General features: G+C 40.4%; 1 protein-coding gene across 1 annotated transcript; it reads right to left on the bottom strand.

The window, feature by feature from the left end:
• Positions 1–3713: 3713 nt before the first annotated feature.
• b4galnt1b (beta-1,4-N-acetyl-galactosaminyl transferase 1b) lies at positions 3714–11746 on the bottom strand. Its single transcript, XM_079578750.1, has 11 exons — positions 11652–11746; positions 8510–8732; positions 7784–7960; positions 7500–7606; positions 7390–7427; positions 5973–6153; positions 5551–5643; positions 5276–5463; positions 5047–5187; positions 4698–4935; positions 3714–4450 (listed from the first exon to the last, which is right to left on the bottom strand). The coding sequence occupies exons 2-11, from the start codon at positions 8722–8724 to the stop codon at positions 4233–4235; spliced, it is 1596 nt and encodes a 531-aa protein (XP_079434876.1). The 5' UTR covers positions 8725–8732; positions 11652–11746; the 3' UTR covers positions 3714–4232.
• Between the last annotated feature and the right edge of the window lie 1512 nt (positions 11747–13258).

Raw genomic sequence — 13258 nt, 5'->3', positions numbered from 1 at the left:
CACTTTTTACTCTCACTTTATGTCCTCATTTTGATCTTAGTGCATTTTCTTTGACTGTGTGTGAACTTGCAACACAGCTGTGGTAAGAGTAAATGTCTGTCCTAGCACATGCACTGACTTTGACTATTTTTTTCGAACTGTTTTTTTTTTTTTTGCAAAAGTGTGAGGAACTTAAAAGAATGAAGGACTTTTTTCTGCCCTACTGCACAGGGACTACCGCCTCAAATGCGTTTACCTAAGCCCTTAAATGACTACATCCTTGCATTATATTCTCAACAGTTCATCATGTTTGCAGACAGACAAAAGCGCGGATCCCACTGATTCACACATAACAGCAGTTTCCCATTTTTTAGTGCTGCCATTGTTACTGCGTTATTGAGGTAAAGCACATGCACAGACAATGCACAAGCCCCGACACACAGGCCTCAAAAGGAAAGAGGGCGGCATCTGTCAAAGGGCTGTAAATAATATTGGAGTTAGTCAGAACAAGTCTTTTTTTCATACTACAGAAATGTATTTATATATTACCGGCCCCAGAATGTAAACTTGTAAGCATTTTATTAGTGGAACAGTGACTGCATGACAATTTCCTGTTGACTAGTTGTCATAACTTCACCATATATACACTGTATATATAAATATTGTTCATACATTTTGTTAGACCACAGCCTGCTCCAATTTAACAATACCCACTTTAATGAACTTTCCCAAAATGTAAAACGTCTTCTATATATTAATAGGCTAAATATGATTGGCAATTGCAGGTCACCCCATATACTGTAAATCTCAACAAAAATTGCAGTTTATTGGGAAATTAAACTTTTTAGAGACAAAATAAACTTCACATCACCCATTTTATTTAGCAATAGATTTTCAATCTTTTGTTTGCCCATTTAAAGTCATACTCATTAACAATAATTCTGGCAACTTTTGGATTGAAATTAAACATATTAATAGTTCCACTTTTAGAAAAACAGTCTTGTTTTCCGATTATAAAACTTTAATCTCGAGCTACTTTTGATTTCCGCAAAAGTAATAAATAAATAGACAAATAATCAAATCGGATCCACAAAAAATATTTCCCTTTTGAATAAAATCAAGTACAATATGTGGCACCTCGCTGTTAACACTATATATAAACATAATACGAAAGTATAGAGTGGTAGAAGGGCGGCCTCTAGTGGCCAATGGTATAAAAAGAGCCATATCAACAACACAAGGCAAACAAATCATCGCACTTTTTCCACATCTTTCAGAGCAAAAGTTCAGATACCATTCATGCTTGGTCAACACTGTGACTGTCCCTCTGTCCATAAGCGTATACATGCACTTTGGTTCGTCCCCGTGTTTCTTCAAGGCAGTTTTTTCTATAAAATGTAGTTCATCCGTTTGTTAGAGCAGTCTACTGTTAGTTGAAAATGGGGAGTGTCAAACAGCAGAATACAAGCATTTGGGGAAAAGAAAACAAGTGAATATAAGACATTTACAGTGGTTTGATGGACAATGTCTAATGACTTAATGGTAAACTTTTTCACTCCTTATTGACCCATCTTTGAGCTTAGGGAGACCAAATGATCTTATTCTGTGGCTATCGAACTTTTTACTTCAAAAATATTAAATATTATCTTGCCAAGAAGCTTCTGACATTACAAAGTGAATTTGTATGCTTGCCACAGCACAAATATATTATGGAACTGGGACGGTTTACCATTGCAATTGATCAAAATTAGCATGGAGACCTGTTTTTATATATAGGCCAATTTAACGGCCTGCACTGTCACTTTGTCCAATTTCTTAGTAATACTGCACTCATTAAAAAACAAAAAATGTTCTAGTCCATGTCATTGTTCAAACATCAACAGTTTTACTCTTAAAATCACCGCAGATAAAAAGTATATCCGGTCTGAGCGAGGCCCAGGACTGACAGACTGGAGCGTCATTTTACCCGTCTCAAATGAGGACAAGCATCATTTTAAAGAGGATGCATTGCATTCTTTCGTCCTCCCGTTGATCTGGGCCTGCCCAGAATTCATCAAGAACTCAAGCAGGACTATAACAAGTGTGGTTTACTTCAAGTTAAACCTCAGTGTAGAAATAGTGGCGTTAACAGTCTCCTGCGTATCACCCGTTGTATCTGCATACCCCCAGCAGTACCTGAACCACTGTAAGGGGTCACTTTGTCCAATTTCTTAGTTTTGCCTTGTTCTGTTCAGTGCAAAGCGACTGAATAATGTACATTTGACACATCACAGTAAATAAAATAAGAACTTAAATTCAATTATCAGTGGATGCTACTATTTTTCACTGAGACTGGGGCCCTGTTTTCTGACGCTAATTAAAGCTATACAAGTGTTTGACTTAATATTTAAAATAGATGTTTACAAGAAAATGTTGACCATCTCTAAACAGCTAATCACAACGACAACTACAACTAGAAACCGCTGCTGCAGAAGTTACCAGAGACCCTTGAAATCCTTGAAAATGCCTTTAAACTGTTAAAATACTTAAAAACTCTTTGAAACTCCTGAAGTCCTCAAAACTGAAAATCCTGAAATCCTTGAAGCTGTTGACACCTTGAAAACCCCCAAATCCTTGGAAACGTTTGAAACTCATTGAAAGTGTCTTTCCCCACACCGCTGAAATAATCTGGTTCCAGTAACTATGGTAACCTAGTCTGCACATATGTGTGCCGTGTGTCTAACCCCTGTGCCTACATGTGTGCTGTGTGTCTAATCCCTGTGAACAGACAATAGACAGTGATAAAAGAATAGACTCCTCACTCCTCCCCGTTTGCCACAATGACTAGGCGCGAGGGGGAAATCATGGCGCATTTACAGACTGCCCCTCCCCAGCGCAGACGAAGCATGTTCCTAAAAAGGGCACAAGGGCGGGATCTTCACTGTTGACTCGGCCCTTGTAGTACGCGCTGCTTCAATACTAACAGTCCGGCCCTCATTAGTACGAGATTTCCGAAAACCAGCCTGGTTTCTTTAATTGTAACTGACCTAGCGTTATCACAGGAGGATTATCTAACTGTAGAAAGTTTAAGAAAATTAGGAACCAGGCTTTAAAGTTGTTTTTAACATGTCTATAGCGCAATGCATTCTAATGGGGTACTAGCTATATGGTGGTACTACAGCAATGGCGGCCCCTAGTGTCGTTGTCACAAAGCAGAGCAGCCAGCGGTCATTGGAACAGACCCCCGGTTTGGTCTTGCTGTGGTCTAGATCTAGCTCTTTGTCTGGGTTCCAGTCTTGGTTTGGGTCTTGTTTTTGGATTGGTCTTGGTTCGGGGCTTCCTCTTGTTCTTAGTTTGGGTCTTAGTTTGGTCTTGCTGTGGTCTTAGTCTTGTCTTTATTCGGGTCTTGGTTCAGTTTGATCTTGGTTTGGGTCTTGGTCTGATCTTGTTTCGGGTCTTTGTCTCGGTCTGGTCTTGGTTTGGGTCTTGGTTCTGGTCTGATCTTGGTCCGGGTCTTGGTTGGGTCTAGGTCTGGTCTTGGTTCGGGTCTTGGTCTGGTTTTGGTTCGTGTCTGAGCTGAACAAGCATAAACTGCAGAAATTGCGGAAAAAACTGCTGAAAACCATGAATTTGCGGAGGCCCCATTATAAATCAACGGGGGAAAATTGGGTGATTTTTGGCCAATTGCGGAAAAAAATGGAAATTGCATTATTGCCAAAAGTAATAGCATATATAGAGGCTGTATCTTTCTGTATCGAGGCCATTAAAGGGAATTTAATCTGAATCTTTTATGAATGTTCAAAAACTGCTTATCTTAAGAGCAATGGAATAGGTCTGAATACTTCTGTGAGTACGAAATGACCAGCTGTTTATAGATCACATGTCTATCAAGTGCAATCCAATTCTACCTAGGGTTATAAAATAAACCTGAACCTCAAGCCACTGTATTTTGCTCGTCTCCTGGTCAAGGAGCATTGCACCGGACCCCAGTCTCGATCTAAAGACAGATGCTTTCAACAAACATAAATCTACATTGTAAACATCTATGTTAGTAGAGTCTTGATATAGTTTCAATTGAGACAATGCGGACATGCCAAGTTACAAAGCTGCTGAAAAAAAAAAGGATGTGCATTTTTCTTGATTGAGAATTAAACTCCTGGAAAAGGCAAAAACGGAGGTGTCTGCTTGCAAGGGGGGCGACGGGCAAACAACTTCTTTGGCAACTCAGGAAGAGCAGAAGACGTTTTGAAGATGAAGGAGAATATTCCTGGCTCTTAGTTATGAGTCAAACACTGAAAGCGGTTTTTGAAGTAGAGCAGTCCATTCTTGGTTTGCGTAGCGTCCGAGGAGGCGGGAGGGTAGCGGAACTTGGCGTACGTCTTGTCGCTCTCTGATTGGCTGACCCAGGGCAGTCGGATTTTGGTGGCGTGGTTCACTATGACGTCATCACAGGAGCCCACATGCAACGAGCCCAGCCCGTCTATGAAAAACTCTGCAAAATAGATGAAATGCACTCAAAATTAGCTGGAACATATCGATTGTAAAGTGCGAGTGGTGCGTCACTCATTTTTAGAGTAAAGTGAAAAATACCACTCCAACCAAGCTATTATCATCATTATCATTATCATTATCATTATCATTATCATTATCATTATCATTATTACATGCCAAAAAAACATTGCAATTCAAGCAACTAAGATAAAATGAGCACTTTCGAGGGCCCCCGTGGCTGTTCTCACCTAAGTGTGCGACTCTGGTCAGTCTGGGGTCAAAGCCAACCTGTTGGACTTTATCAGTTCGAGCAAGAAAGAAGTTTATGACTCCGTCGGTGACCACACAGTTTGGGAAGCCCTCAATGATGTGGTGAAAGCCCCTCCTCATGTGTAAACAGTCACCCTCCTCCTCTCCGGGTTCAATGGAGATGATCTGCCTGTAGGTGGCAGTGTAACCTGTGGCCTCCCGCACTGCTCCACCAACCTGGACACATGCACAAGATACAACCAGTACTTAATTTCATTACTGGAGTAAAAGTTCCTATTTTTTTCATTGATACATATTTTATGTAATTTAAAAGCACATCGTACTCACCAGATCCAACGTTGTTCTCTCGAGCACGTCCACCAACTTTTCCAGTTTGGTGTTTGCAGTGAAGATGAAGTCGTCGTCCACCCATAAAACGTATTTCGTTGTGACCTGTGACACAGCCAGGTTTCTGCCGGCAAACCAGCCCTAGAATATAAAACAAAGAAGAGAGAAATGATATGTCCTGTGAGACACATTACAAGCACCAACATCGGGACTCCTTTCGCCTGTTTACCTTTCCAAAGGGCATAATGTAGTGTTCAATGTAGGGTCCAGAGATAGTTTTGGGGTTCTGGCTGTCGTCCGCGATCACAATGGTCACTGTGGGGTAGAACCTGCGGACACTGTCGATCAGGTCCTGAAGTTTATCATAGCGGAGGAAGGTCTTTGTGGCAACGGTCACCAGGGCGCTCACATTGTACTCTGAGGAGAGACACGGGACAGGCTTGAAAACTCTTTTGCTTTTGCAGAGGTGCTGTTTTATATTTGTCCCATTTTTTTGTTTCTTACCTTGTTTAGATCCCGTGTTGTAGAGTTTTGGGGTTGTTCCATGACGGATTTTTATGACAAATGAGGCTTGGTGTTTTTCTGTCTCGAATTGCACTAAATGACACAAAGTATAAAATTTTATGAAATTTTATAATTGCAAAAATTGTAGAAAGTAATTTCTTAGAATATGGTAGTAAATTGTGGCAACGTTATAATCAACTAAAATGGAAAAGTAAAATGGTTTGAAGCATTTTCAGACATAAGCACTGAGAAGCTGTGGACCCTTTACTAGCCAGACCCCCACAAAAGCTATTTTAAGAAAAATCTTATTTAAATTTATTTTAAAGGTAGAAAAATATATTTAAAAAAAGAATTACCATAAAACACAATTAAATAGGATCTTTCAATGAGCAGTATTTTAATATAGAGCTCTGGGTGTTCACCTGTGTCTGCAGTACTGGGATGGAAGAGAGTGTTCGTGTACGTCACAAACTGCAGCTGTCGGTTCAAACTGTTCAGAGCAGGACTCGAGATCATCATGTGATTCTCCCCATCGCCTTTCACCCTCACCCCCTCCACCTCTGCAGCCACGTTCAGAGACCCCAGAGTGGCAGTGAAGTTTACCTGTAAAATAACACAGTAGCAGCATTAGCAAATCACCAAAATACTCTTAACTATGCATAAAAGATTGATATTTTAAAAAATCTAAATCTAAAAAATCTGAGGATTGGTATTAAAAAAGAATGTATAGGTATTAGTTGTATAAAAGAAAATACATCGAAGCAGGTAGCGAAAATAAAAATCTTTAGTATTGTGTGCTCAAAAGATAATTGAGGGATTCTTTTTTGTTTTGCCAGAGCGCACGAGGAGGGAATTTTTAAACACTTTCTTTTGTGGACTGAATGAGAACACAAGCACAGGCATTGGGTGACTGGACCTAGCCCAATGGAGGCAGAACTTACTATGTTATACCATCGTCTTGGAATGCATGGTGCTTAAATTATATTACTACTCATTTCGACAGACTTGGTCGAAAGAGAGATTTTGTAGATTTAGACAACATCTTTTATTTTATTTTGTCCAACATCAGTTACAAGGTCCAGGGAAGATGCATTTACAGACCTAAACTGTAGTCAAACAGTAATAGTACACATAATATAATACAAGCACAATATATTGCAAGATAGTATAACAAAGTACTGCCTCTATTGGGCGCTTCGCTGTTTTCGTGCGCTTTGCACACTGCGTTGTGATTACAATAGGCCCTTGAGACGGCAGGCCGCTCAGGCCTAAAAGTCCTCTTGCAGACTTGCAGCCAAAACAAACAATACAAACAAAACAATAAAAACAAGAGAAGAAAAAGAAAAGGAAAAATCCTTCCTTGTGAAAAAAAAAGAATATAGAAAATAGAAATAGAAAATTGTGCAATCAATATAAAGTTTTGACAGGACAATATTCATGCAAAACCATTAGAATCTATACATCCATTGGTCTGTATATATACTTTTTTTTTTTTTTTTTTTAAAGAATCTCTGTGGGATTATCTTTTGAGCACACGATATTGTGGGGAACTTAAGGGGCTCCGTAAAGTTTTGATGCCTGTTGGGTCCAGGTGACAAATATTTTAGTGTAGGCATTGGAAAGAGTTGTTTAGGTATCAGTATCGTAAACTAAGTATTTTTAAAGTACCCTGCCCTAATCATGAGTGAATTAGTGAGTGGTTTTGTATTTTTCAATTAAAACTTTTAATAACTTTACACTGGTCATCCATGCATATTGAATTAGGCAATTTGCCACTTGTTTGCCTTAGGGCTAATATCAATACAAGTTCCAATGTTTTTGTGGGAGGGCTGTACTTACAATATAGTGGTCTCTGGGGATGTCATGTAAGGCCAGACCTGAGAAGAAAAAACGGTTACTATAGATTTTAGCAGCATTTGAAATGTTTGCTCCTGAATCTGCCTTCATACCTGGGATGATGATTGTTTTGAGCGGGCGAACCTCCACTCCCTGTGTGGGGTACTGTAAAGGGCTGTTTGCCTCTGCAACAATCAGGACGTCTGCCGGAGTCTGGGACCTGAAAACAACGATAATGAGAATAATAACAATTGTTATTATTGTGTTAGCAGAAGGTGAAACAAGCCCGTTATCTGTCTCTGTTTCTCCCAAATTGCACAGCCCTTATTCTAAGCTAGTCTATACTTGATTTTATATTTACTTTTCTAAGACACCTTGCAGCTTGTGTGCGGCTCACCTCTTCTGGAAGCTGTGGTACTCGTGGGCACGTCTACTCTTGAGCTCGTCGAGCTCGGAGGGCCTAAAGGCGGTGTGCAGCGGGTGAGCCGAGACCCGCGGAAACAGCAGCTGAGCGAACGGTAGGTTTATTCCTCCACTGTCCCCCTCGCACACACAACTGTTACGGGACAACAGGCTGAGGGCAGAAGAGAAAGGCACAGGGCTTATGTTGACAGCAAATATTAAAGCCACACTGCAGAAACATTCCTTTTTAAACTGCTTTGTCACAAGAGCAACGAAACCTTTACAAAACTCAAAACCTAAACACATGCACACTGCACACGACTCAAGGAAACCCATCCAGACATGGAGAGAGATCTGGGGAAAGCGTTTTCCCCAGTTAGAAAATGCACATGAACGCTCACTTAAAGGGACTATACGGATTTTAAAAATGTTAAAATTATGTATTTTACTCCAGCGACATGTTCCAGCAATGTCGGTGTAGAATGAGCCCAGACCTATTCACCACAACTGCCTCTAAAATCCTGCGAAGCTGCAGTTACGCGGCCTGGGTGACTCCAAACTTTTGAGCGGCAGTGTATATGAATAAACAATACATACAACAAATATTATCCTTCAAACTAAGCCAGAATTACAAAAAAATTCAAACCTGTTTTATCGTATAGGATAATAACATTTGCAGCAGGTGACTTGTAATATTAGAAAGTGTAAACCTCTCCCCTACCTGGCTACACTGTCCCGTACACGGATAGGGATGCTGCTGAGCTGTTGGTCCGATTCGGCTAGTCTTTCTTCCAGGTGCCTCTCTATCAGGGGCCCGCGTCGTTGCCACACGTCCAGAGTGGAGTAGCCTCTGGTGGGCCACGAGTGCAGCACAGCCAGAACCACCACCACGGACACCAGGACAGCCAGCAGCAGGGTCTTCCTCAGAGAACGCATCCTTAGGCCTGAAACAGACAGGGGGGGGGTCTGGCCGTTAAGCATTTTCACAAGCCAGGATTATGTTTTTTTAAGATGGTCAAAATAACATTTATTCTGGTAGACGCGGCAAGCCAAAGCAGAAATTTAAAAGCATTTGGTTCTTTTCCACACGCTTTTCCAAGTATAATACAAACTTTGGCAAATGACTCACTAACGACCCCTAAAATTTAGACTTAAATAAAAAGACCTTGACTGGTGGTGTTTAAGGAATGCTGAAAGAATGTTGTATAATTTGTTCCACATTGAGAGTAAAGGCACCACTCCCGTTGTCAGAAAACGCAGCAGATGTTTAGATTTAAGCTGTCAGGGTTTTATAGATGTTCTCCAGATCAAAAATAGCTTAGGAAGCAGTGAGGACAATGCAATAGGGTGACAGATGTTCAGGAAGTAGAAAGAAGGTTCACAAGCTGCAGTATATTGTTTTCAAATGATCATACATACTCTGGAATAGCCATTAGTATGTCCTCAAATGCACCCTGACTCTCTCTCATTTGAATTTCTCGGTTCACTGCCTGTTCTTTGAACGTTAGCGCTTTCACACATTTTAAACAGCCTTGAACAGTGCGGATGTCTGACTCCCTGCCAAACTTTATCTGTCCCACATTGCTTGCCTGGGGACTCTTTGAAGACGTTTCCTTACAGTCAATTTCGGGAAAAACTCTGACTAATTTTCTGCACAGACTGTCCTCCTCCTGCTGCAAGAGAATTCACAAAGACTTCTTTTAGAACTTTTTTTCATTGCGCTACAAGACATTTGGGTCAAACACTTCCCCATCATGTATCTGTACATGCACAGAGCCTCGAAGGATGAGTCATAGTTTTCTATTAGTTGGACATTGGACTGTTGGCTCAGATTGGCTAATCCATCTGTGTCTATAGCCCCAGGGTGTCCGTGGCTATAGACACAGTATATAGTGATGAAAAAAAAAATGCCTTAAATTAAAGAAATAGTTGTACTATAATCCAGAATAATCGTTGATTTTAGAATAAAGATGGGTGGAACCATAAGACGTTCAAGCCCTCCGACTGGATCGGTATTTATTCGACTTGCTGCAAAACAAAGAACAGAGCTTGGAGATAAAGCCTTAAGTTCCTGTTTGTGAGATGTGAGCCCTTTGCCAAAACAAACTGGAACATGTCCAGTGAGCAGTTCCTGTTTTCAATAATTGGAAATGTTCAGCTATTTTCCAACACATATGGCTAAACTTTGACTCAAAGGAGTACGCATTAAAATGTATGTAATTATTTTAGTGGTCAAAGACGCTTACCATTTTATTCTAAAAATGGTAAATAAAGGAACGGAACAGGATCTTTTGAATCACAGATCATGCTCTAATTTATTTCCAGTCACTGATATAAAATATATAAATCCAATCTTACTTTCTCAACAAACACTAGTTGTGTACTTCATTGCAGAACTAGCTCTCATCTAGTCTTTGTTTAGTCCTGGTTTAACCTGGGTTTAGTTCTGATTCATCCTTGTTTTGTAATGATTTCTCTAAAGAACCAGAATAGGGTGTTTTCACGAACGTCACAAATCTAGTTCAGACCCGGATGTGCAGCCATGCTGGAGATACAGCTCACTTAACCAATTAACCAGATGGATTAAAGATCAGAGCCCAAAACTTCTCACACAGTTCACCAGTTGTACAACGAAAGACTGAATGCAAAGAAAACCCCAACGTTTCATTAACAAGCTGAAGGCCAGCTTGTTCAGTGGCGATCTGCAATCTTGCCTCCTGTAAGTGAATCCATTTTCTCATCAATATTTGATATCATGCTCTTTACACGAAATTGACACAAATTGACACAGCAATACTGCCACGTGAATGGCCCACTTGGCCCAAACCACTGGTAGTTTGTCATTCAAATAGATCGATGGGAGCAGATGGAGACAAGTGCGTTTGTGAACTCACAATATAGTGAGAATTCAGCTAGGCGCATATTTACTTAGAATTGTTTACCAAAAACATACAAGTTTACAGTTGTGTTTGTTTCACTGATGCGTGTTTAAAGGGACTATGCAGAGTTTAAAAATGTAAAAAATATGTATTTTCCTCCCCCTACATGTTCCAACAATGTCCTAAGGTGTAGAATGAGCCCAGATCTATTCACCACAACTGCCTCTAAAGGTGTTGCTCAAAAAGGTGTTAACTTGGTCCGAAGTGCCGTCATGCACGAGCTTAATATAGAAGCTGCAGTTACACGTATGACCTGAGGTGGCAGTAGTGAGTATAAAATGGCTAACTTGCATCTAGCCCCTTTAAAGGAACAGGCCACCATTTTTCCATACTGAGATATGTTCTTAACTGAGCTTAGACGAGCAAAGATGTTGTTAGCATTTAGCCTCTCCTCCTCTCCTCTATGAGGCCAAACGGGGGTGAAGTTAGAAGCGACCAAGCTCTTCCACGTTTAACTATTAAACACTATTTAAATACATTACATGAAAAGTTAAACGATCCAAGTCTAGTTATACAAAATGAAACATGTCGATTTTCTAAGCGGATAAAAAGGAGCACTATATTGTAAGAGAATTCAACACAAATGTGTAACGGCTTTTTCACTCACTGCACAAACTCAAAAATACTCTTGATAGATGGCAACAAGAAAAAAATCCCCTTCCAGGAGATGAAGCATCAACATCTACGCAGGTAAATTCTTGATAAGTACATTTAAGAAAATATTTTACTCGCAGTTAATTCGATTCCTGTCATGGTCCCGCTTTTGAACAAATACAAAAAGCAGGAGTGGATAGCTGGTCAGGGAACCTTCCCTCCTGATCAGCCGGGAAAACCACTCAGTTTGCAAAATGATCAAGCTCCCTCCCCTTACTGATTGATTGAACTTGATTGAAACAAAGGAGGGCGTTACACATATTTACATACCTGTCTTGGTGTGGTCAATAAATGGGCATCTTCTGTTGACACCTGCATCTCCAGAAACCAGACACTTTCCCCAGACCAGAGAGCTTCTTCCCCATCTGCAAACAGAGGATGTTCATGCGTATTTGCACTTGACTTGCCTATGTATTGTGACTGTAATAAAGGTAACTGGCGCATACATTTCCTTTTCTAATCATTTGCAACTGAAAAGAATTTGTGATTTGAAAACCACAATTAGTGAAACACAAAGGCACATAGTCTTTAATGGTCTATTAAGACAACTGTAAATGTTCCGCTGTGGAAAATAAAATCCTAAAATTGCAAACATTATCGCAGTAAAAATAACCAGAAAGGACCAACTCTCACTGTACACACCCACCCAAAACAATTAAGTAATCATATTGGCTCTCTTCCAATAACAGATTTAATATTCTTCTGCTGTGGGGAAACATCTGGAGAGACATTAGCTGCGCTCAATGTCTCAATGTGCTCAATGGAAAACCGCACTCCCAAGGATGGACTTATTAATGACATTTCAGTCATCTAAATGCATCGATAGAGTCCAGAGAGAGCATCCAATCAGCAGGGAGAGTGGGGGAGCGCCGGGGAGGGGCAGAGAGATAAGAAGCAGCCATGTGCACTTAAACATCTCTGTTAGGAGCGGCCCCCCTAAGTGCTGCCTTTAAAAGCATACGCTCATCATGTGCATATTGACTCCATGCACAATTTACAAGAAATGATCAGAAAAAATCACATTGGAGAGCAGATTAACCATTGTATCTTGTCCATCTAGAAATGATAGATGCTGCCAGCTGGTGGAATAAATTAAATTTCATCTTTGAGATAAAAATAACATTATCATCAACTTGTGCAACTTTGTGACCATAAGTCATGTCCTCCCTAAAGCAATGATTATTAAAATACCTTAAACTCAGGTATTCACTGGTAAAGATTAAAATTAAAAGGCATGTAAAATAACAAGCCAACTGGTGATGCAAGTGACTCTAGGTGACACATCAGGTTATCCTGATCATGTATCCATGTAAATATTCTTACCAGGAATCTAAATGGGAGTTTCTGAATCAAGCAGTAATACAAATCCTGTATAGCCTAGATAACAAATAGACAGGCTTGAAATAAGGCTACAATGAATTAGAGCTGTCCACTTAATGTAGGTTAGCCAGGCTAGCAGCACCTCAGAATAACTGCTTCAAGTCTTTTGGGGACTGTTAGATCACTGCACGTTGGGCACATTTTTGGGCAATCCCCAACGTGACACAAAACATGATTGCTTTAGCTTCCAGGTGCATGTTCTATCTTTGGTAATGTAGCCTGGCCCGCCTTGATGAAATATCATTGCATTGCTTTTAAACATGCAGAAGCAGATCGTCATAAACCATCATTTTAGCTCGTCTCATCCACGCATGCAGATATGCAGCTAACGGGATTCCACAACATCTAATGCACACATGTATAATGAAGCTTGCATAATTGAGCCCGGGCTGATCAGGGCAATATAGTATCATATCGAACTGGGTAGTAGGCCCATGATAGCTACATAGTAAATCAGCCAAAACAGGGATCTCACCTTCGCGCAAACCTCCAAGATG

This window comes from Gobius niger (assembly GCF_951799975.1).
Source record: "Gobius niger genome assembly, chromosome: 20".
Classification (NCBI taxonomy): Eukaryota; Metazoa; Chordata; class Actinopteri; order Gobiiformes; family Gobiidae; genus Gobius; species Gobius niger.
The sequence above is the reverse complement of the archived record's forward strand: the minus strand, read 5'-3'. Positions and strand labels throughout refer to the sequence as shown.

What these genes read in the sequence shown, in the direction of transcription:
- b4galnt1b (XM_079578750.1), bottom strand. Translation starts at nt 8,724, where the DNA reads ATGCGTTCTCTGAGGAAGACCCTGCTGCTGGCTGTCCTGGTGTCCGTG. An exon ending in TCCCCAGAGACCACTATATT is followed by an intron (nt 6,154 to 7,389) that starts GTAAGTACAGCC and finishes GTTATTTTACAG; the next exon opens with GTAAACTTCACTGCCACTCT. An exon ending in TCCCAGTACTGCAGACACAG is followed by an intron (nt 5,644 to 5,972) that starts GTGAACACCCAG and finishes TGTGTCATTTAG; the next exon opens with TGCAATTCGAGACAGAAAAA.